This window comes from Jaculus jaculus, chromosome 20 (assembly GCF_020740685.1).
Source record: "Jaculus jaculus isolate mJacJac1 chromosome 20, mJacJac1.mat.Y.cur, whole genome shotgun sequence".
Taxonomy (NCBI): domain Eukaryota; kingdom Metazoa; phylum Chordata; class Mammalia; order Rodentia; family Dipodidae; genus Jaculus; species Jaculus jaculus.
Window position 1 is genome coordinate 19113296 of NC_059121.1, and position 25103 is coordinate 19138398.

General features: G+C 42.7%; 1 protein-coding gene across 6 annotated transcripts in view; it reads left to right on the forward strand.

The window, feature by feature from the left end:
- The window catches only part of Pde4d (phosphodiesterase 4D), a 1345132-nt gene that overhangs the window by 1098226 nt on the left and 221803 nt on the right, over positions 1-25103 (forward strand). For all 6 annotated transcript variants that reach the window (XM_045139033.1, XM_045139032.1, XM_045139034.1 and 3 more), the window contains one exon: positions 7048-7239. In XM_045139033.1, coding sequence (XP_044994968.1) covers positions 7048-7239 — 192 coding nt within the window. The remainder of the gene's footprint in view (positions 1-7047; positions 7240-25103) is intronic.

Sequence of the window (25103 nt, forward strand, 5' to 3'; positions counted from 1 at the left end):
CTAAAGTAAACCAGCTTCTCCCACCATGAGGAAGCTTCCCCTGGAATCGGTGAGCCTGATGTAAACCCTTTCCTCCTCCCATAAAGCTGCTTCAGATTGGGTGTTTGTCCCCACCACATGAAGGGTAACTGCAAGTAATGGTCCTGAGACTTGAACTCAGGCCCCTCATGCTTGCAAAGCAAACACTTGACTGACTGAGCTCTCTCCCAGCCTGGAGAATTCTTTCTCAACTGCAAATTCAGTGTGAGAAGATTTTAAAACAATTCTTGGTTGGGCTTTGTGGCTGTCATAGTGAGCTTGTAAGAGCAATGTGATTCTAGCATGTAGGACCTTAGTGATTTCCAGAATGTTCTCACCTGATACGGCCCTTCTTTTCCTTCCTCTCTTACCTCTCTCTCCTTCGAGGTTCTTCCCAAAGCCTTGTGTTCAGGTAGAGAGTAAGCAACTCAGGTAAAGAGAATGCCTCCTCATGGGAGGAACTGTAAAATCAGAACAATGACTGCTAACTGTTGGGACTATACTAGCTTGCCAGGGAAAGTGGTGAATACTTTCTAAATTTTTTTTTTTTCCCTCTCTTCTAATCCTTATAATGCCCTGGAGCTACGCATGTAATTATCCTTATCAGGAAATGGGAGCTGAGAAAGGGTTAACAGCTTGGCCAAGAGTACCTGACAAAAAAAAAAAAAAAAAAGTTGGCAGAGGCAGGACTTGAAATGAAGCCCTGGTTTTGTAACGTTGAATGCCGTCACAGAAACAATTTTCGCGTCTCTTCACCTTACAACAGGGTGAAAAACAATCTGTATTGTGAACACACTATTATTCACTCCTAGCAAAGAGGCAGTTGACAGGGCATCCGTCACCAGTGGAGACTCCTTTGGGTTCCAACTGGCAAAAGTCTCTTGTCGTAGGCACTCAGGTTGAGAGATGCTCAGTAGACATACCCACCGTGGTCCCCGTTGTGTCCCACCTCCTTCAGGCTCCAAACTGGCATCGGTGTGGAGAGGAGGTCGTGTAAGTTACCACTGGCTAATTCCACTCAAATGACAGCGTTGGGGACAGCAATGCATTGACTTTCTGATTTCTGCCTGACTCTTATGGAGGGAAAGAGAAAGGTCTCCGCACAGCCCTTCCAGAGCTCTGAAGGGGTCAGGCCAGAAGGTCTTCACAGTTCCACTTGCTAAGACCTTTCCCAGACCTGCTGAGACTCCTTTCCAGATGAAGTCTCCCACTCTCTACAGAAGCCCACGGAATTGAAAACTAGGCTACTTTGCACTCCCAGTCTTCCGTTCAAAACTGGAGACATCAGAGGATTAGCAAATCCGGAGATGTCAGGCCATACGATACTCAGTCCGGCATGAGCTTGGCATGCGTGACCTACAAGTTAATCGGGGTATCACGAAGAGTTGACACTAAAATTTTCATCCCACTGGATAAGCTAAGCAATGTTCTTGTATTTTTTTTATTTTATTATTTATTTGAGATTGACAGACACAGAGAGAAAGACAGATAGAGGGAGAGAGAGAGAATGGGCGCGCCAGGGCTTGCAGCCTCTGCAAACGAACTCCAGACGCGTGCGCCCCCTTGTGCATCTGGCTAACGTGGGATCTGGGGAACCGAGCCTCGAACCGGGGTCCTTAGGCTTCACAGGCAAGCACTTAACCTCTAAGCCATCTCTCCAGCCCGTATTTTTTTTTTTTTTTTTTTTTAGTAGGTAATAGGAATGCTAGAAACACAATGTCAGTTCTCTCAGGCTCTGGAATCTGACAGTTTGAATTACAAACACACTCAAAAGAGATCAATATCCTTGGAGATGCTACTTAACACGAAACCACTGTCCTGTGTGCCTCAGATTCCGCGCTGGTCAGATAGAAAATAGGGTGCCTGCTTCAAAGGGTGAGGGGACCCAGGGACATAACGTACGCAAAGCACGGTGTGGGCACTTGGAATACATTCCACGATTGTATCATCATCTGTCATTATCATCGCCATCCTTAGTGTAATCGGGTATCTTCCCTCTCCTCGATTTTTCTGTTGATTTCCCATACTTCTGATAAGCTTGCGCCCAGGCTCCCTTGAGTGGGCAGTGAGCCAGATTGTCATCCATCACTCACGAGTGCCGTAGAGAATGCTTAGGCATGTCACACCTACTCATGTCTCCAATGATGGCAACTGGGTCAGGGGCTGTCTTGCCCATGCCACTCTCCTGTTCAAGAACTGTGCCTACAGTTGTCCTCTGAAAGTAAGCAACTTATTTGAGGCCATCAGAGTGTTCAGCACGCACTAACCCTCAGCTCAATTAGGCTAACTTCCAGAAAGTTAAGTAATGCGTACTATGAGCCTCGGTTAATTTACTAGGCACTGAGAAAGAGTGTTACCTTTTTTTGTGGTGGTTTTCTCGCTACCCAAAGAGACATCTCTCAAGATAAACTCCCTAATTCTAGTAGTTGAAATGTTTAATGGCTGTCACGAACAAGCCTTTTACTTGAAAGATGTTGCCCTGTGACTGTTGGTTTATTTTTCCCCCTATTTTGTAGCTTCCCACTCTGTAATTGCAGAAGCAACACATTTAATTTCACAAACCAAATCATAGGCAGGTATCCTAATAAAAAGTAACCAGCATCTCACATCTCACTGCCCTGGGTTCAAAGTTGATGTGAGGCTGAAGAGATGGCTTGCCGGTTAAAGCATTTGCCTGAGAAGCCCAAGGACCTGGGTGCGATTGCCCAGAAGCCACGTAAGCCAGATGCATGTGGTGACACATGTGTCCAGAGTTTGTTTGCCATAGCTAGAAGCCCTGGCACACCCATTTTCTCTATCTCATAAATAAATAACAAATAAATAAATAAGTGGATGTGTGTCTTTCCACATATTTATATCAAGCTTTGACTGATCCTCTCTGGGCTAGCTTTCCATAGACATACCAACCCGTTGAGCTAACTATACATGTTGACCACTTAAAAAATATATATATTTTTATTTATTTATTTGCAAGCAGGGACAAAGAGAGAGAGAGAGAGAGAGGGAGAGGAAAGGAGTAAGAGAATGGGTATGCCAGGGCCTCTAGCCGCTGCAAACACTCCAGACACATGTGCCACTTTGTGCATCTAGCTTTGCATGGGCACTGGGCAGTGGAGCCAGGTTCCTTAGGCTTTGCATGCAAGCGCCTTAACCACTGAGCCATCCCTCTAGCCCCAAGTTGGCCATTTCTATAGGTCTCCATTATTCTTCAACGCCAATCCACATATGCAGCCAGACACTCTATGCCCTTTGTAAGCCACAGTCCTCGCTCAGCTCTGCTTGGTTTGCTTCCTTTCCTCTTCTCTGGATGGACATTTTCTGCCTTCACTCACCTCTACAAGAGTGCGTCATCCTTCCACACTTTTTACCTTCTGTTTTCTAAGTGACATGTCTGATGATCTAACTCACACAATGTGGTGTCTTATTATTTATAGACTACAATGAATACTGTAAGCTTGGCCTTTAATCTATAATTATTTCATGTTCCCTTGCCTTTCCTAGGCTTAACTGGCTTATTGGGAAATAGGCTTTGTTTAATATATCTGTATTTATTCCAGAATTCTTCCAAGAACAAAGCACCAACTATGGAAGTTCAAGTACTGAGTTGTTCAAAATATAAAATCTCCTTTTCTCTAAGGTCACTTGGTAATTCTTCATTGATAATGCATTTTGATTACAGGAGTATTTAATACAATGGAAATCTACCATGCAGATGACCCTAGACCTAGGGTAACTAGACAAGCTACATGCTGAGAAACTTTGAGATCCAAAACTTGGATTGTTTCTTCAGACCATTAATGATCTTCATGTCACTGTGGGACAGTTTAATGGCCTTGCAGTGCTGCGTTGTGGAGATTAAATTATGGCTTCCTGAGCTTTTAAAAGTAAAAATCTAATAACATATCAGTGACTATTCCCAGCTCTTCACTGTCAGTCTGTCTTTAAAATTAGTACTTAGCCACACTCGGCTAATGTATGCCTGTGGACCCAGCTACTCAGCAGACTGGGGTTAGAGGGTCATATTAGCTGACAAGTTTAAGGTTAACCTGTTCATACTTTAAAAAGCAAAAATAGGGGCTAGAAGATATGGTTTGGGGATTAAAGGTACTTGTTTGGAGGACCTGATGACCCAGGTTTGACTCTGCAGTGCCCACGTAAGTCCACATACACAAGGTGGCACATGCATCTAGAGTTTGTTTCCACTGGCAGGAAGCCCTGGTGTTCCTATTCTCTCTCTCTTTCTGCTTATAAATAAATAAAGTACTTTTTAAAGAACACCAAACCATAAAAATAAAAAATAAAGCTTATATTAATGTGATTTTGTCAACACTAGTAAACATCTTATAGATACTATTTTCAGATATTTAAGTAGTTATTTTCATCAGTCTTTAAGTAATAAATAATATAGGTCTTCCAGTGCATTTAAAATAATTTTCCTGATTTAAGAAAATTTCTCCATCTAGTGGACAACTTATTATATTACAATCTACAGAGAAATATAATAAAGGCCACAGAATATCTGCTGTAAGACACTTTCTTGGTCAATTATGAAATTATTTGGCTTTAGTAGATAGTGTAGTATTATGATAAATATTATAGGGTATTGGCAATATCTTTTCAAAAGGTATAGAAAGGCATCTCTGTAAGTTAAAATTTAAGTAATTAAATTGAAAAAATATTACAATTTTTAAAAAATTCAAGTTAGTGATTTTTTTGTCTTGTTTTGTTTTGTTTGTTTTTCAAGGTAGAGTTTCACTCTGGCCCAGGCTGACCTGGAATTCACTCTGTAGTCTCAGGGTGGCCTTGAACTCCCACCTCTGCCTCCCGAGTGCTGGGATTAAAGGCGTGCGCCACCACTCCCACCCAAATTAGTGATATTTTATTACTAGTTACCCATATTGAGTATTGAACTGAGAAAACCATGCTTCACTATTTCCTTCATTTTTGTTTGTGCATAACAAGGAATCAGTATTTTCTTCTTGTTTTATTGAAGTGCAACGTCATCTGGCATGAAAGGGAAACCAATGCCGACATTTTCTATGTGGGTTCATTTTCATTGCCACAAGGCGATACGCCCCCATCTCTATCTTCTGAACAAGAAAAGATCCACTCCCAACCCTCCCCATTTAGAATCTTTTTTTATACCCTCCAGACAAATACTGCTTAACTTTAAAATGCCATTTTAATTATTTCTCTCCTATAGAAACACCTCAGATATTCCAGGTTAAATCAATCCTACTGCCTTTTTTTTAAACCACACTGTGTTATCATAGGTGTTTAATAAACGCTTAGTAAAATAATCATATCCAAGAAGAGTTTTCCGAAGATCTCCTAATGTGCCTATTTAATTATTAAAGACACTTTACCACCTGCCGTTCCTTATCATTGCCAAAGTGTTAGCCACCTAAGTGCCCAGCCTATCAAGGTGAGCCACGTGTTTTGTTTGGTGTCATAGCTACTGACTGCAGTAGTTTGAAGGACTCAGGAATGACAGATAACTGACGCTTGTTAGCCCAGTGACTTTGGCCCCGGCATTTCTAGGACCTGGTCCCCTTGTCTGGGAAGTGAGCAGGTTCCGGTAGCTAACCTACCATTTCACTGCCACGCTCCAAAACATCCATTCGCAAGGTGCCACACTTTTGAGAAACTTTCAATTTGGAAAACATTTTTTTTTTTTTTTTTTTTTTTTTGGTTTTTCGAGGTAGGGTCTCACTCTGGCTCAGGCTGACCTGGAATTCACTATGTAGTCTCAGGGTGACCTCAAACTCATGGCGATCCTCCTACCTCTACCTCCCGAGTGCTGGGATTAAAGGCGTGCACCACCACACCCAGCTCCAATAGTCTCTTGAATCCATTTCCCAACCTATATAAAGCGTAGTTCTTGAAATGCAAATGTCACTACGTCATTCTTTCTTCACTTTAAACTCATACAGAAGTCACTGTAGCTCTCAGGACGAATTCCAGTCTTCTTGGCTACATGGAAAGCCTTAACCATTTTGCTCTCAATCACAATGGATCATTTTCCTGAGACGCAGCTCTGCGCCATCCGGTAATTCATCCTCTGATCAGACGGACCCGCCACCTCCCATCCAAGGCCATCCTTACGTAACCTGATTTCCCTACTCTACTTACCCTTCCCCTGGAAGGCAGCATTGAAACTCCAGAAAGCAATATTTTTAATATGCTTCCAAAGGCACTGACCCCACACCCTATCAACCAAATTGTCAATAATGTACATGAGACTTGATGGGATCCTGATTTAAAACGGGTAGCAAGGGAAGAGGGCTTAAGAGATGTTTGTGATCCATAGTTTGTGTGAGGAGAAAAAGAAACTTAGGTTTAAAGAAAGGAATGAAACCCTGAGGTATCTAATGGCAGTTGTTGAGCTGACCTCAAACATTTAGTGACTCACCATGGGTTTGTTCTTTTCTATAAAGCAATTCTGTTAAGTACAGAGCTGTTTTTGCACAATGGTTCCTTTTCTAACTTTAGTAGTGACAATACCATGTATATATAACATATGCTTAATAGTTGAAGAAAATAAGAATGGGAAGTCAATGTGATTTTTTTTTTTTTTTTTTTTTGGATATTGTATTCTCTTTCTCTCTTTGTGTCTTGTGCACTAAAGATCAAACTCGGGGCATTGTGCATGCAATTCCACACACCTGCACCTCTAGCCAGTGTTGCCATTTTTAAAATATGTATTTATTTATTTATTTATGAGATCAAATTGGCACAAGCATGCCAGGGCCTCTAGCCATTGCAAATGAACTCCAGACACATGCATCACCTTGTGCATCGGCCTCTTCGTGGGTGTTGGCGAATCAAACCTGGGTCCTTTGCCTTTGCCTGTGAGCTCCTTAACTGCTAAGCCATTTTCCCGATCCTCCCCCAACCCCATTTTTTTTTTTTTTTATCAATAGGAATCTGATGTAAATTTTCCCACCGTCAGTTTTCAACTAAGCTAACTCCTTTGCTCAAATACCTACCGGTTCACAGCAACGTAACTCCTTGTCCTTCCTCCGGCAGCTTTGATGTGGACAATGGCACATCTGCAGGACGGAGTCCCTTGGATCCCATGACCAGCCCAGGATCAGGGCTCATCCTCCAGGCAAACTTTGTGCATAGTCAACGCCGGGAGTCCTTCCTGTATCGATCTGACAGCGACTATGATCTCTCTCCAAAGTCTATGTCTCGGAACTCCTCCATCGCCAGTGATATGTGAGTATGATGCCGGGCAAAGGAGAGGCAGAACCCTAGAGAAAACAGCAGATTCATCCCTGGGCTTAATTATGCCATAGAACCAAGAATTTCATTTGACTACACCATTCTCCTCGGAAGCTAAAAGAACAATAAGTTAAATTATACCAACTGCAAAATGAAAAAACAAAATTAATTTAGTACACTGTGGGCTGAAGAAAAAGAATTTATGTTCTCAGAAAATGCATTGGGGAAAGTGAGAATTAAGTTGTTAATGGAAGGATACCCTTAAAACATCAGCTTATATTTATGTAGATGTTCTGTTTTAGCTATTTGACCACGATACATGTTTTCTCACACTTTAAAAAGCCTTCTATTCAGTTTGAAGATCAGAGTGGAGTGCATTTTGAACATGTTCTGTTTGGTGTACATGCAGATGTTATACTGTTATGCAGATTACTTAAGATTTGGGAGGAGGGAATTTTACTCAAATTAAATGAGTTATTTAATATAAAGCACTAGAGGTAAATACTGAACATTAGATTTGAATATCAGTTAAGGCATGCCACAGATGGAGAATTATTTAAAATTGACGAACAGGTTTGCGTATTAGGTACAATTATTAGCTCATTTTCATAGCACTTCAATTTTTGTGTTTTTCACGTTGTTCGTGTTCTTGGTTCTAAATTCTGAATTTAGTCAGCTTCTGCATAGGTTGGTTCTCCATAGTCCCTGCCCTGTTATGTTTGATATCTGGTACAGTTAGCCTCCGTTCCCTTCCTCTGGATCTAGACATGGGTCCTATTTCACTCACTATCTTCTCCTGACACCATGCCCCCCCCCAAAAAAAATGCTCACTTGTGATTCATTTCATAAGATGGTAAGATGTGGGTTGACTGTTATTCTTGGTGCCCTAATAGATGAGCAAGACATAGAGGTAGGTGGAAAGGAGGTTCTAGAAATGAAGTCGTGCTTTACTCAGTATAATAACCTGTAGTTTGTGGTTGCTATTGTTTTAAATATTTTATTTTATTTTTTATTTAAGAGAGAGCCACAGAAATAGGGAGAGAGAGAGAATGGACACTCCAGGCCTTCTAGTCACTGAAAGCAAACCACAAACGTGTGCTCCGCCTTGTGCATCAGGCTTATGTGGGTCCTGGGGAATTGAACCGGGCCCTTTGGCTTTGCAGGCAAACACCTCAACCACTAAGCCATCCCTCCAGACCCTGGATTGCTATTTTTTTTTTTCTTTAGCAGTTTTATTACTGATGTTCACTCTTTTTTTTTCCCTTGCTTAATAACTTTATTTTCCCAGTGCCCCTATTTCTGTGATATTCTATTTTTTTTATATAAAAGGGATAATAGCATGCTTACTCAAGGCAGAGCACCTTATGGAAATATTCATGGCCAGATATTCTGTCTTTTGCCTCTTTTGTCTTTTTGTTGTTGTTGTTGTTATGCACACAGTGTGTAAACAGCCCTGTTGGTACCATCATAAGCCTCCTCCCTGTCTTCCCCCCTCTGCAAGGACCCTCCTCATTGGGAAGGTGGGTCGTGCATTGTGGGGGTAGCCAGCAGTTATGGGGAAGAGGCAACGTCTCTGTGCATAATGTCCCAACATGTGGCTCTAACAATCTTTCCGCCCCCTCGTCCGCGAATTTCCCTGAGCCATGCTGGGTTCGTTGTAGGTCTCCCTCAGTGATGAGGTCTTGGGAGCCTCTGTGTCTCTGGATGTCTGGTTTGGTCGGAGTCTCTGTGCTATTTTTAGCCTGCTTTCAAGAGGCTGAAATCTAGGGTACATATCGATTCATTCATACACAATGAAAACACGTTAGCTTCCCATCTGTCGGGCAGTGGCAAGTGAGCCAGGAAGTGGTGACGTGGTCAGGAACGCGGGACAAAGACTGGACAATGTACCGCCAGGAAACAAGTGATGAACTTGATTTTCATGGGCTGAAGGTGAGGACGGGGAACCTTGGTCACTGTTGGGCAAAGGGATGAAGAGCAGAAATCGCATCCAGAGAGCCAGGAGAAAGGAAAGGAACCACATTTTTACACTCTCCAATTGTGAGGTGTTTGCGTGTGGATTGACTGGGACACCTTAATCTCCTGACGGAACATGAAGGCCAGTGGTTTGAGGTGTGAGTTGACAGCGGACCTTTGGCACCAGTGAGTGAAGATTTGTAGAGGCTGATGAGTCAAAGGAGAGAGTTACAGCTACCCCCAAAACAATTATAACTGAGGTGTAGAAAAATGAAAATCCTGGGCTGGAGAGATGGCTTAGCGGTTAAGCGCTTGCCTGTGAAGCCTAAGGACCCCAGTTCAAGGCTCGATTCCCCAGGACCCACGTTAGCCAGATGCACAAGGGGGCGCACTGGAGTTCGTTTGCAGTGGCTAGAGGCCCTGGCGCGCCCATTCTCTCTCTCTATGTCTGCCTCTTTCTCTGTCTGTCTCTAAGATAAATAAAATAACAACAAAAAATTACAAAAAAAATGAAAATCCTAACACTTGAACTGAATGAAGGCCTTGGAAGCAGGACTTAAAATTTTTATGGGGGAGGGCTAGAGAGATGGCTTAGTGGTTAAGGTGCTCGCCTGCAAAGCCAAAGGACCCAGGTTTGATTCCCCAGAACCCACGTAAGCCAGATGCACAAGGTGGTGCATGCGTCTGGGGTTCATTTGCAGCAGCTCGAGGCCCTAGCTCCCCCATTCTCTCTCTCTTCATTTTTTTCCCTTCTCTCAAATAAATAAATAAAAACTTAAAATTTTTTAAAATGATAAATAAATAAATGTCACTGTGCAGCCAAGCCTTGTGGCACACACCTGTAATCTCAGCTAATATTCCAAGGCTGAGTCAGGAGAATGGCAAATTCAGGGCCTATCTGGGCTACAGAGTGAGTTCAAAACCATCCTGCACAATGTAATGAGACTCTGTCTCAAGCTAGTAAATCTCAAGAGGGATGCCACTCAGTGGTCAAGTGCCCACCTACATAACATGTGTGATCACTGGATTCAGATAACACACACACACTCATTCTCACAAATACACATTTACACACTTACATACACACACACGCATACACACACACACACACACTGTGTGGTTCATCAAGCAAGAGAATAACACAGTAAAGATTAATACAGGAGAGATAAAGATACCCATAGACAGTGTTGCAGTTAGCTTCGCATTGCTGGTAGAAATCACCCAACCAAGAGCAGCTTGTGGGGAAAAAAAAGAGGTTTATTTTGGCTTGCAGGCATGAGGGGAATCTCCACAATGACAGGGGGAAACAATGGCATGAGCAAAGGGTGGACGTCACCTCTGGCCAACATAAAGTAGACCACAGCAACAGGAGAGTGTGCCAAACACTGGCATAGGGGAGCTGGCTATAACACCCATAAGCCCACCCCCAGAATACGCTGCCTCCAGGAGGCGTTAAATTCCCAAAACTCTATCAGCTGGGAACCTAGCATTCAGATCACCCAAGTTTATGGGGGACACCCGAATCAAACCACCACATTCCGCTCCTGGCCCCCATAAACTATTAATCATCCATGATGTAAAATGCAATGCATTCAGTCCAACTTTAAAAGTCCCTATAGCTTTTATCAATTCCAATGATGTTCATACACCTAGTCCTAGATCTTTTAACTGAGCCACAATACCAAAAATTCCCCCCCAAAGCCCATAATGGCATAGAATGAACATTCATGCTGCAAAAAATGGCACTGGGCATAGCAAAGAAATAGTCAACCAATACAAGATTTAAAACAATCAGGACAAATATCAAACTATGTAGCTTCAAGTCCAACAACTCTAGTTAGTTACAAATCTCCATGTCCAATAATTCTCACTAGCAACAAGTCTCTAGCATTCCAATTCCACCCTTCCAGCTAGGATACTCACAGTCCTGGAAAACTTCATCAGGGCCGGCAGCTTTCCTTAGAAACCATCTCAGGGTCCCAGCATCTCCACTGGGTCTCCACTTCAAGTCATGGTTCATCCTCATGGCCCCTTGGGATCTCCATGCAGGCATCCAACAAACCTGCTTCACACTGTCCGTGGCAATTTCCAAAACACAAGACAATGTTGCAAACTCAATGACCCTCTTTTTCCTGCATTTCTTATACTCCACAATACCAGGTAGGGTGCCAATTTGTTAATCCAGGGGGGAATAAAGCAGACATTGAAGAACAGGACACTCCTTGAACACTCAGTCCCCTCCAAAAGAGTCTACATTCTTCCTGTTGCCCCAGTGCAGGTCAGCTGGCCCAACTTCAAAGGTTGTAATCTCTCATTTGCAGCTGAACATGCAGCAGTTTCAGCCTAAACATTTATTTCTGTGCCATATCTCTCCACTCACACCAGTTCATTTCTACACAGTGCAACCCTGCAGAACTTCTCAGGACATAGGCATAACAGCAAGCTTCTCACACAAACTGTTGTAGCCCAGTCCAAGCAAAGCTCTTTCTCACCATCATAAGCCAACCCTCACAGTCCATAGTTCTTACTGTATTAAGATCTTTCAACTCTGACCAGAATAGTCCATCAAGCTGTACTTACAGCATCCCAAGGCATCTCTTAGGCCAAAGTTTCAAATCCTTCCACATTCCTCCTGGAAATCAGCTCCAAAAGGCCAAAGGCACACAGTCAGGTGTCCAGCAGCAATCCCACTCCTCAGTACCACTTTACTGTTGCAGTCAGGTTCACATTGCTGGTAGAAATCACCCAACCAAGAGCAGCTTGTGGAAAAAAAGAGGTTTATTTTGGCTTACAGGCTCGAGGGGAAGCTCCATGATGGCAGGGAAAATGACGGCATGAGCAGAGATTGGACATCACCCCTTGGCCAACATAAGGCAGTCCATAGCAAGAGGAGAGTGTGCCAAACACTGGCATTGGGAAACTGGCTATAATATCCATAAGCCTGCCCCCAACAATACACTCCCTCCAGGAGGCATTAATTCCTAAATCTCCATCAGCTGGAAATCTAGCATTTAAAATACCTAAGTTTATGGGGGACACTTGAATCAAACCACCACAGTCAGAAATAAATGGTCATTGAGTACCATTAAGTCCAACTTCATTAAAAGTGAGACAACTTTTGTTTAGATAAAGACCAGGGAAGAGCTCTTGATGAGTTATGAGACTCTGTTTTGTTTTGTTTTATTTTATTTTATTTTATTTTATTTTATTTTATTTTATTTTATTTTATTTTATTTTATTTTATTTTATTTTATTTATTAGAGAGAGAGACAGGGAGAGAGAGGTAGAGAGATAGAGGGTGAATGGGCACGCTAGGGCCTCTAGCCACTGCAAACGAATTATAGACACATGCGCCACCATGTGCATCTGGCTTACGTGGGACCTGGATAATTGAACCTGGGTCCTTAGGCTTCACAGGCAAGAGCCTTAACCACTAAGCCATCTCTCCAGCCCTCGATTACTTCTTATTCACTTCTAGCATTCCTACTTCTAAACTCCCTTAGAAATTTCAAGTGCAAGTAATACAAACTACTTTTTTTCTTTGTTTGTTTGAGGTAGGGTCTCACTCTAGCCCAGGTTAACGTGGAATTTACTCTGTATTCTCAGGGTGACCTCGAACTCTTGGTGATCCTCCTACCTCTGCCTCCCAAGTGCTGGGAATAAAGGCATGTGCCACCACGCCAGGCTCAAAGTACTTTTTTTTAAATGAAACATTTTAGGAAAAGTTTAAAGTCTTTGTAATTTTAAACATCGTTGTTTAAGGTAGTAGAGGAAGCAAAAGGGAAACAAACGATCACTTCCTAGTAGATTTGATGTCACTATCTTATGGTCCATCTATTAATAAGTATTAGATAAATAGATGAGGCACACAAAGGAAAAGATGAATAATGATACAATCATGGTGATGAAATGTGCTAAGTGCATGTGTCACCCCTTCCTTTCCCAAGTATTTTCACACCTGCTATCTCATTTGATACATTTCCGTCGTCTCAATGGCTTTTTCCCTGCCTTTGTACTTGCAAGAAGCAAGTGAGAATCCCAGACAGCTGATGGTTGAGCCAGTTGTGGACGCCGTCCCTGGTGGCCCTCAATTGGTTTTGTAGTGTAAACCTTCTTTCTCTCCGTATTAAGGAAGACCAAGATCAGAAGTATGTCACAGTGCGTCACAGAAGGGAAGATCTCTGAAGCTGAAAGATTGACAGCGGGTGACTGGGAAGGGAGCGGATGGAAACAGGATGGAGGAAGAGGATGCTAACCACCACAGCATCTAAATGAACCTGTGTGTTAACCGGCTGGTGTGTTAGAACGATCATTCCTTGACTCATTTAGCAAACGCAAATAACTCCCACTCCATATCAGGGTATCATTCTGTTGTTTATTATTATTTATTTTATTTAAAAGCGAGAAAGAGGCAGAGAAAGAGAGAGAGAGAGAGAATGGGTGTGCCAGGGCCTCCAGCAACTGCAAACAAACTCCAGATGTGTGCACCCCCTTGTGCATATGGCTAATGTGGGTGCTGGGGAATTGAGCCTCGAACCAGGGTCCTTAGGCTTCACAGGCAAGCACTTAACTGCTAAGCCATCTCTCCAGCCCCAGGGTATCATTTTGAAGGCACCAGAGATCTGTGAAAACAAGACACAAATCATTTAGGGTGTGCGTTCCTGTCTTTATGTGGTTATTATTATTATTATTATTTTAATTCTAGACAGAATAGGTGACAGATAGCTGATACTGAGATTTCAATACAAATACCTGTTTTCCCTTGTACATCAATCACTTTAAATATGTATTTTGCTCGTCAGTACTAGCTTCTCTGCACGTTGTTCCCCATGTCTCCTCTACTATGCTCTGAGTCACAGAAGGAGGAAAAACATTGCATGGTTACAATGATTGTGTGATGTGTTTCTTGAGATGAGATTAGCTAGGAGGAATTACCAGATCATTCTAACTCCAACAATATGACACATTTAAAGATATCTTATTGCACATATAGAGAGCTGGAGAAAATGGCTTAGTGTTTAAGGTGCTGGCCTGGGAAGCTTAAGGACCCAGGTTCGATTCCCTAGGACCCACATAGATGCACAAAGTGGCACATGCGTCTGGACTTCGTTTGCAGTGGCTGGAGGCCCTGACGCACCCGTTCTCTCTCTCTCTCCCTCTCTCTGCTTCTTTCTCTCTCTCAAATTAATAAATAAAATATTAGTTAAAACTCTCAAAAATATATTTTATTACAAATACAGAGAAAATTCAAAAGCATCCCTCACATGGCTTTGCTTTGAAAAAAAACAAAGTTAAGAATACAGACATTGTACTTTTTTTCCCCTCAGGTTCCTGGCAAGTTGTGGTATGTGGTCCAGAATAAACATTCCCAATTAATCCCATATGCCTTCTGTATGGTCTTTCCCCCTGTGTCAGCCTTCTGCTAGGTGTTTTGTGAATGCCTGGATTGTCCTGACTTTGGGTCAAGAAGGAAGTAGCTCTTCTCAGTCCTGTGAAGCAGTGTCGAAACATACACTGGGCATCAGTTTCTGCAGCCCCGCGTTACAAGGAGAGGCAGTGAACGCAGAGAGAAAACAGCTGATCACACCTCTCGAAAATGTCACAAGGGATCTCAAGACCCAGAACTTTATTTCCTTGTCTCGCTCCCTGGAACAACAACGTTATATGCACGTCTAGTTTCCATATCTCAAAATTGATTCCCTTTTGGTGCTTACACAGTTTCAAAATTCATTCCACCACAAAGGCCCATTGTGTTCATTTTGGCTATGGTTAGTTTGTTTGTGGTTCATAGATCGCATATTCAATAGCACAGTGAAAGAATATTTCCATGACTGCAGACATCTCTGTTGGATAGCAGTGTGCTAAATTCTAGGCTAATTATTGCCCAGAAAGTATGGCAAAAAAAAAAAGAAAGAAAGAAAGAAAGAGAGAGAGAGAGAGAGAGGGAGAGAGAAAAGAAAGAAAGGAAATAAAAAATGTTTTTCTTAAGTCTGGGTTCAAATTCAGTGACACTGCAGATTTCTATGTCTTGGAACTTCAAGATCCATGAATACGTCAACAGACCCCTTTGAGGGCTTGGAAAGAGATGGTTCAGCAGTTAAGGTGCTTGCCTGCAAAGCCCAAGGACCCCAGGTTCGATTGATTCCCATGTAAAGCCAGATGCACAAGGTGGCTCGTGTGTCTGGAGTTCAGAGTTCATTTGCAATGACTGCAGGCCTTGATGTGCCCATTCGCTCTCTTTCAAATAAATTAAAAAATAAAATATTTTAAGAAAACCTTCAGTACTGACCTACATTATTTCGTTATTTTGCTAGGTAAGGGACATTAACAACAGAATTCCCTCTAAATTATGCAGTCATTTTTTAATGTTTATTACTTGATTATTAATTATTAATAAGATGTTTCATATAGACACATTATGTGTTCATACCCTCTTTTCCCTCGTCCCTGCCCCATTCCACTGGGGACGCTCCTCAGTGGGGTTACAGGTATTTCCCATTGGGTTGTAGTTTATGTGTTGTGGGAACAGAGTCAGCTATTTTGGGGGTGTGGTGGTTTGATTCAGGTGTCCCCATAAACTTAGGTGTTCTGGATGCTAGGTTCCCAGCTGATGAAGATTTGGGAATTAACGCCTCCTGGAGGCGGCATATTGTTGGGGGCAGGCTTATGGGCATTATAGCCAGCTCACCCAAGCCAGTGTTTGGCACACTCTCCTGTTGCTATTGTCCACCTTATGTTGGCCAGGGGGTGATGTCCACCCTCTGCTCATGCCATCATTTTTTCCTGCCATCATGGAGCTTCCCCCTTGAGCCTGGAAGCCAAAATAAACCTCTTTTTACCCCACAAGCTTCTCTTGGTAGGGTGATTTCTACCAGCAATGTGAACCTGACTGTAACATGGGCAGGGGGGACAGGTTGAGTATGATGTCTCAACCTGTGGCTTTCTGCCTTCCTGCCCCCCACACCCCCCGCCCAGCCTTCCCAAAATCCCCTGAGCCATGGTGGGTGAGTTTTAAATCTACTTCAGTGATGAACTCTTAGGAGCCTCTGGATCTCTGCTTTTGTAGGTGTTTCATGTCCTCAGGGTCTGTCTCCTTCACCCCGGTGTTGATTATGAGGAACAGCATGGAAGCAGAACGCTTGCTTGTCTCCCCAATTCCCCTGTGGTTTTAGCTGTGGCTTGGCTGAAATGACAGGGCTGGCTGATCTCCTCCAGTCTTGATACCTTCTTAATTTTTAAACTTTATTTTATTTTATTTTATTTTAATTTTATTTTAACTTCAACAAAAAGAAGCAATCTCTGTGGGAAAAGGAACATTCCAAAGGACTACATTTAGATATTGTTGTTGTTTTTAATCTTGCTTTTTTTTTTTTTTTGAGACAGAGTCATGCTCTAGCCCAGACTGACCCAGAACTCACTGTGTAGCCCAGGCTGGCCTCAGTGCCAGGATTGCAGGCATGAGCCACCACACCTGGCTTACATGTAGAATATTATAGCACCTGGCACTGTCACTTCGCAAGGACCAGTGGGCATTCTGCCGGACAAGCTGCAGATCTGGCTGGACCTTTGTCTGAGGTGTGACGACCAGTCAGCCACTGGGGTTGTCAGAGCCCACTTCCTTCCCTAGCAGTGGGGCTATGGGAGCATCTGTCAATGCTGTCCTCAGCTTAGAGAACGTGTGTCCATGGAGCCCACAGTAGGCTCACGTGAAATGTGTTTGCTCTCCTCTCTATGTGATGAAACCTCTTTTTTTTTCAAATTCCAATCTAACTGAATCATTCTTCCACATTCAGATCTTTCAACTGATTGCACTTACGACCCATAAATCTTCCACACAGAAATCCATTCTGGACATAGTCCAAGAAAGTAGGGTGACGGACGCTAAGAACAAAAGAGCCTGTCACGTAATTCAAATTGTGAAAGAAGGACCTGTTCCTAGAACACAAAATGAGGCCACTTGTGAAGCTTCCGTCTTCTGTCCCGCCCCTGACTCCTTCCTTCCTCCCCTCAGCCTCGTGTTCAAAGCCACTGACAATCTTTCGTGACATCAGCTCTCCTGGAAAGCCCTTCCGTTGTGCTGGTTTACACTAAACAGGCAACCCAGAACGCCTTGTGCCTGTGTCTACACGCATGGGCTAACCTCTGTTTAAATTATTGGTGTTGAAAATTGTTTTATATATCATCTTGAGCATGAACATTTTGGGGGGCGTCCTGCGAAGTGACAAATTGGAGAATATTTATTTGTATCATGTAATTGATATCTTAGGGCACACAAAGAGATTTCATTCCACACTAGAGAGTTTTTGCCTGTGCTGCATAAGAAACCGTAATCCCATGTGCTTATCAACAGTGCGTTTTAAAAATATTTTAAGTGTTTTATTTATTTATTTGAGAGAGAGAGGATGGGTGCACCAGAGCTTTCAGCCACTGCAAACAAACTGTGGATGTATACACCGCTCTGTGCATTTGGCTTAAGTAGGTACTGGGGAATTGAACCTAGGTCATTAGGCTTTGCAGGCAAGTGCCTTAGTCACTGAACCCTCTCTATAGCCCAACAGTGCATATTTTAACAAGGGATCTGAGCACACATGAGACAGAAAAAAATAAGGATTTTTCCAAGTTGTTATTCATTGTTTACTGTGTATTTTAGACAGTCTCTGTAAGGCAAATTAGCATTTGTTACCTTATACATCTACTGATTTTTTTTTTTTTTTTTTTTTTTTGGTGAGTCAGGGTCTTACTCTAGCTCAGGCTGACCTGAAATTCACTCTATAGCCCAGGCTGGCCTCAAATTCATAGCAAACCTTCTACCTCAGCCTCCTGAGTGCTAAGATTGTAGTCATGAGCCATCACGCCCAGCTCTGAATTTTATGATGCGAAAATCTATAATCTCCTCTTAGCAACTTCCAAGTGCACTACACATTATTAACTACAACCCATGGTCTGTACTACATGACCTTACTCCTCCTCACTGAAACTTGGTAAATCCACATTCTCTTCCCTCCTTTAAATTCAGTGCTTAATTTTGTTTTGTTTTGTGACTCCACATGTATGTGAGACAATGCAGTATTTGTCTTTCGATGCCTGGCTTATTGCCAATAAAACGTCTTGCACTCTGGGCAAAGTCTTGTTCTCACAAATGGTGTGACTTTCTTTTTCATATGCTAAGTGGAGTTCGGTGGCACATGCGCATTGCATTTTCTGTATCCACCCGTGCACTGATGTACACTTGGGGTGACTCTCTTACTCTGACCACCGTGAATAAAGCTGCAGCGAATCGAGAGCGCTCGTCTACTTGACACACTGATTTCACTTCCTTGTGCCTTATATCAAGAAATGGGGCAGGAGGGATGGCTCAGTGGTCAAGGTGCTTGCCTGCAATGCCAAATGACCTGTGTTTGAGTCCCTAGCACCCACCTTAAGCCACATGCCCAAAGAGGTGCATGCATTTGAAGTGTGTTTGCAGCAGCTGAAGGCCATGGTGTGTCTGTTCTCTGTCTCTCTCTTCTCTCTCTCTCTCTCTCTCTCTCTCTCTCTGACTGTCTCTCTACATATAAATAAATAAAAGCATTAAAAAAGAAATGGGCTTAATGGATGCTATGTGCTATGATGGTCCTGGTTTTTATAATTTCTAACGGATCTTAGAGAGGTCTTTATAAGAAGGTTTGCTTTCGTATCTCTGTTACTTGTCTGTGTTTCTGGCACTTGATTACAGAAAGGAGGGGATGGAAAACAAAGGAATACGGAACACAGAGGTAACAGGATGGAAAATGATACAGAGAAGGATAGAGAAGAATAGGATCGCTGTGAGTTCAAGGCAAGCCTGGGACTACAGAGTGAGTTCCAGGTCAGCCTGGGACAGAGTGAGACCCTACCTCATTAAAAAAAAAAAAAACAGGAGAAAATAAGCTTCAAACTATGTGTGGTGGTACATGAAATAAGCCTGGCATTCAGGAGATGGAGTTAGAGGAACCAGAAGTTCTTTCTCATCCTCAACTTCATAGTGAGTTTATGACCAGCATGTGCCACAAGATATTCTACCTGTCCCCAAACAAACAAAACCCCTCTCTCATATTTTATTGGATCTAATAACAAATGAATCTTTTTACCTTAACTACTAAATACAGTTTGATTTTTCTGTATACTTTGTAGGACATGAAAGACATGCTAACATCATACCTATTACCCTCTAATCATAAGTAAAATCATGTTACATGTGCAAGGATACTGTAAAAGCACTTCTGAAAAAAGGGTGTTCTTTTTTTTTTTTTTTTTTGTGAGGCAAGCCCAACAGACTGACCCTTTTTATGAGCGAGAGAGAGGAAAGAGAGGAGAGAATTGGTGCACCAGGGCCTCCAGCCAATTGAACTCTAGACGCATGTGCCATAAAAATAAATAAATAAGCTCTAGACACATGTGCCATAAAAATAAATAAGCTCTAGACACATGTGCCATAAAAATAAATAAATAAGCTCTAGACACATGTGCCATAAAAATAAATAAATAAGCTCTAGACACATGTGCCATAAAAATAAATAAATAAGCTCTAGACACATGTGCCATAAAAATAAATAAATAAGCTCTAGACACATGTGCCATAAAAATAAATAAATAAGCTCTAGACACATGTGCCATAAAAATAAATAAATAAGCTCTAGACACATGTGCCATAAAAATAAATAATTTGATGAAATATGGGCAAACAACCCAAACAAATATTTCTCCAAAGAGGACACAAGTGAGCCAATAAATATGCAACGTTCCTAATGATCACAGAAATTCAGATCGAAACCACCATGTGGTGTCCCTGCACTACAGGCAAGACAGTTATCAAAACCATACAAAATAATAAACACAGAGAAAGAGAAGGGTTCATGCAGTGTTGGGGGAGAAGGCACTATGAGAAAGGTCACAGAGATCACTCCAAACACCACAGCGTGGAGCTGGCTCACTGCATAAGATATTTTCCATACAAGAGTGTGTATCTGAGTTTAGATTCCCCCAAAACCCACACAAAGCTGTCAACTGTAGAAGACACCTCTAATCCCAGTGTACCTGAGGTGACAAGAGTGGCAGAGACAGGTGAATTACAGGGAAACTCTCAGACCAGCTCAGGTGACATTCAGCGTAGTGAACAATGAGAGAGCTTGCCTCAAATAAGGCAGAGGCGCCCTCTGACCTTTGCACCTGTACCTGGCATACACACACACACACACACACACACACACACACATCCAAAAACTCCCGGAAATGGGATTACCATACACGACAGTAAAATCCACTTCTGAGTAGATATAGTCTAAGAATTTTCCAGCTCTGTGTTTTTTTAAAGCAAAAGCTCTGATCGGACATTTATTGCCAATTAAAGTTAGCATTCCTGAGGCAATCTAAGTGTCCATTGATAGATGGGCTGATAAATAAAATGAGATAAATATGGAGAAGAGAGCATTACTTAGCAATTTAAAAGGTTGCCAATTTTCTGTCACAGAACCGTAGACGTAACTGAAGAACACTGATATTATGTGAAGGAAATGAGTCCCCGGAGAGAAATACTGCATATTCTCACTTAATGGGTGGGAGCTAATGATAACTTTTTTTAAAAATCATAGAGGGCTGGAGAGATGGCTTAGCTGTTAAAACATTTGCCTGCAAAGCCAAAGGACCTCAGTTTAATTCCCCAGGACCTATGTAGTCCAGATGCACATGGGGCCGCATGCATCTGGAGTTCGTTTACAGTGGCTGGAGGCCCTGGGGTGCCCATTCTCTCCCTCTCTCTCTTTCTCTCTATCTCCCCTTCTTTCTCTCTCTCTCTCTCACTCTCTTATAAATAAATGAATAAAATCAAAGTTAAAAAATAATAGAAGGGGGTGCTTGCTCACAATGCCTGATGGCCAGCTCATTTCCCCAGTAGCTACATAAACCTAGATGCACATAATTCAGCAAGAATCTGGAGTTTGTTTTCCGTCTCAGGAGGCCCTGGCGTGCTTATTCTCTCTTTCCACCTCCCTTCTTCTCTGTCTTGCTCTCTGTGTTTGCAAATAAGTAAATTTAAAAACATAGAAGCATCAGGTGTTACCAGAAAGAGTACGGGGGGCGGGCGTGGTGGAGGGCAAAAGACAGTCAATATAGGCACGGGTGCAGCTGGATAGGAAGTATGACTCCCATGACTCTTAGGCGGAATCGTGGCTGTGGTTTGTTAATAATAATTTCAAAATAGTAGGGAGGGATGTAGAGGCTCTGAATACAAAACGATGATGGATCTAAGTTTACAGGCCTCCAAATGATTGATCGTTCCATGTATTACATAAGTGTTGAGGTGAATAAAAATAAATTCACTTTGTTTTTTTCGAGGTAGGGATTCACTCTGGTCCAGGCTGACCTGAAATTCACTATGTAGTCTCAGGGTCGCCTTGAACTCAAGACGGTCCTCCTACCTCTACCTCCCAAGTGCTGGGATGAAAGGCGTGCGCCACCACGCCAGGTCGCCATTTGGATTTTATTAACAAGGGTCATCAACACTTCTGGGTTTAGCAATGATCTTGTATCCCGGGAAGGATATCTTCTATATCCTGGGACGCCATCCAGTCCCAGGAAAACCCCGGCAATTGGTAAAAAGAAAATGGGAAGAAAAAGAATACAAGAGAAAGAAATGTATAGAAAGTAGTCTGCTGCTCGCATCAGACCTCCGCCAGGGAAGTGCCAAAAGTCATTTCTCTGCAACCAAAAGAAAATTGTCTTGGGATACTGGGAAGAAACGATTTGAAGGCATTTAAAAAAAAAGTGATACATCTTTCTCACTAAAATTATAACCAGGTTTCTTTGTGCTTTGACAGGAAAAGGGGGCAATGCAGATAAATTATCTCCAATAGGATTTGTTCGAAATACATCTTTTTTAAAAACTCAGGAAGGACATTCTACACATGATAAAGTTCACAGTCCTAATAAACAGACACTTTGAGTGTTTAGTGATTCCAATCCAGTGTTATTCACATAGCAATTAGGGGACATGTTTCTCTGAACTAATTTCAGTGTGGTGAAGTGTGTGGGTCAAGGTGACATAGCTCTCAGAAAATAAGCAGTGGTCAGGCAGTGACAAGGAACCAAATGAAAGAAAAGATTCCAGTTTGGGGAAATATGTAGATTTCATAATACTTTCAGTTGGTCTACCTGAACTATTGTTCAGGTTACTTTATACAAATACATTATATTTAGCCCAGCCCTGTGTTGAAGTAGATAGAGAGCTTATTTGATTGACAAGTCAAAGGGACTGGCATGGAATGCCTTTTCTCTTAGAGAATTTAGCTCCTATCATAGAAAGGTTAATTCTCAATTACACTTCTTACCCTGGAAACATTGGTGTATCTTGAAGGTCAGTGTATAAACCTCCGGGAATTGTCTTGGGCTTTTATTTACTTATTTTTATTTGAAAGTGACAGACAGAGAGAGAAAGAGGCAGATAGATAGATAGAGAGAGAGAGAGAGAGAGAGAGAGAGAGAGAGAGAGAATGGGCGCGCCAAGGCCTCCAGCCACTGCAAACGAACTCCAGACGTGTGTGCCCCCCTTTGCATCTGGCTAACGTGGGTCCTGGGGAGTCAAGCCTCGAACAGGGGTCCTTAGGCTTCACAGTCAAGTGCTTAACTGCTAAGCCATCTCTCCAGCCCTGTCTTGGGCTTTTAGATTTCTATCTGTTAATTGCCAAGTAAGTAAGAATCCTTGACTTCAAATGGACACCATAGGAGCTAACCAGGGACATCAAAAAGAGACCCCAGGTAGGGCTGGCTTCATGCAGTTTCTTAGGCAATTTTAGCCTCAATTTTCTCATCTTTAAAATGAGAATAATGCCTCCTACCTTGCAGCAGGGTTTATCAGCTGGTGATACTGGAGATCCAATGTACTTACCATTATAACAGTCTCCTTATTTCTGTCAATGCTTTCAATCTTCCGCGTGTCTGTTTTGCAGCTTAGGGGTTTTGTTGATTTCTTTGTTTCCACAACGCCCTTCATGCTATTACCATTCCTCTGTCCTTTACCACTCATGTCGTTTAGGTCTTAAACTCCTCTACAAAACTCCCCGCCTTTGGATTTTGCCCCATTTAAAGCCTTCCGCTCCGTACACACCTATACCAATGCTGCAGAGATTCCTCATCAATTTAATTAGTCTCTGAAATTTACCAGCTGTAAACAAAGCATGTCATTGGATAACAACAACAACAATAACAAATATCCTGCCCATCTTTATTATAGCTAAGGATTGATTATTCGACATTCATTATGCGCTCGGGCACATCTCCCAGCACTTAGCATTGCTAACTTAGAGCCAAAGCAATAGTCTAGACCTGTGTGATTATCATCATTTTTATCGAGAGAGAGAGAGAGAGAGAGAGAGAGAGAGAGAGAGAGAGAGAGAGACACCCAGGGAAAGAGAGATTTAATCACTTTGGGGGAAGGCGGGGAAATTCAATGGAAGCGTCCATCAAGCAATAAAATTCAAGAGCACCCAGCTGGTTTGCGCCACTCACTGTTAATGCCTTTACTGCCTTGTATGGAATTCTCTGGAATCCCTGAGCTATTCACTATAGCTCCTCAGAAGCATCTTGTTTGCTCTCAGCCTGGCGTGGTTTGGTCTCTTCTGCAAGCTTGGTCCCACCAGCACACTGCCCTCCTTATCGCTGTGTTACACCCGTCTTGCACTCACTGTGGGTCACTGCTTTCTACACAAGCACCTTTCTGAGCTTGGCTAAAGACCTCCTTTTTGTGATTAACATACTGGCTATGCCATGTACTCGCTGCCGGACATTATGAACTTCAGTTGTTTCCTATTTAAAATGATCTTAAAACATGATATCCAATACTCCTACAATCTGGGATTTTATGAATAATCAGTACAAGTCACAGGTGCCCGTCAAAAAATATGGTTCTGAGGCTGGAGAGATGGCTTAGCGGTTAAGGCATTTGCCTGTGAAGCCTAAGGACCCAAGTTGGATTCCCCAGAACCCACTTAAGCCAGATGCACAAGGTGGCACATGCTGGAGGCTCTGGTGGGCCCATTCTCTCTCTCTCTCTCTCTCTCTCTCTCCCTCTCTCACTCTCTGTCTCTCTTTCTCTTTCTCTCTTTCTCCTTTTCTCTGTCTCAGATAAATAAATAAAAATTTTTTTAAATTATTTATTTATTTATTTGAGAGCGACAGACACAGAGAGAAAGACAGAGAGAGGGAGAGAGAGAGAATGGGTGCGTCAGGGCCTCCAGCCTCTGCAAACAAACTCCAGACGCGTGCGCCCCCTTGTGCATCTGGCTAACGTGGGACCTGGGGAACCGAGCCTCGAACCGGGGTCCTTAGGCTTCACAGGCAAGTGCTTAACTGCTCAGCCATCTCTCCAGCCCATAAAAATCTTAAAAAAAAAAAAAAATATGTGGTTCTGGGGCTGGAGAGATGGCTTAGTGGTTAAGGAGCTTGCCTGCAAAGCCAAAGGATCCCGGTTCAACTCCCCAGGACCCACGTAAGCCAGATGCACAAGGGGGTGCATGCATCTGGAGTTTGTTTGCAGTGGCTAGAGGCCCTGGTGTGCCCATTCTCTCTGTCTCTTTCTCTCTAGCTATCTCCCTATTTCTGTATCTCTCTCTAACGTAAATAAATAAAAATAAAATATTTTTTTCAAATGTGGTTCTGGAACAAAGATAGCCTAACTGTAGCAGGCAGTTTTAGGCTTCGCTGAGATGAACTTCCAGACCAGGCACATTTATGGGGGAAGGGATGTATTGAAGTTTGCACATCTAGGGAAGGTTCCCCAATGGCAAAAGAAGCTGGCCTGCCTTTACAGGTCCAAGCAGAGGAGAGAGAGAGAAGCACAAGCCAAAAAGCCACACAGCACAGCACACTCCAGCTAGGCACACTTGGCATAT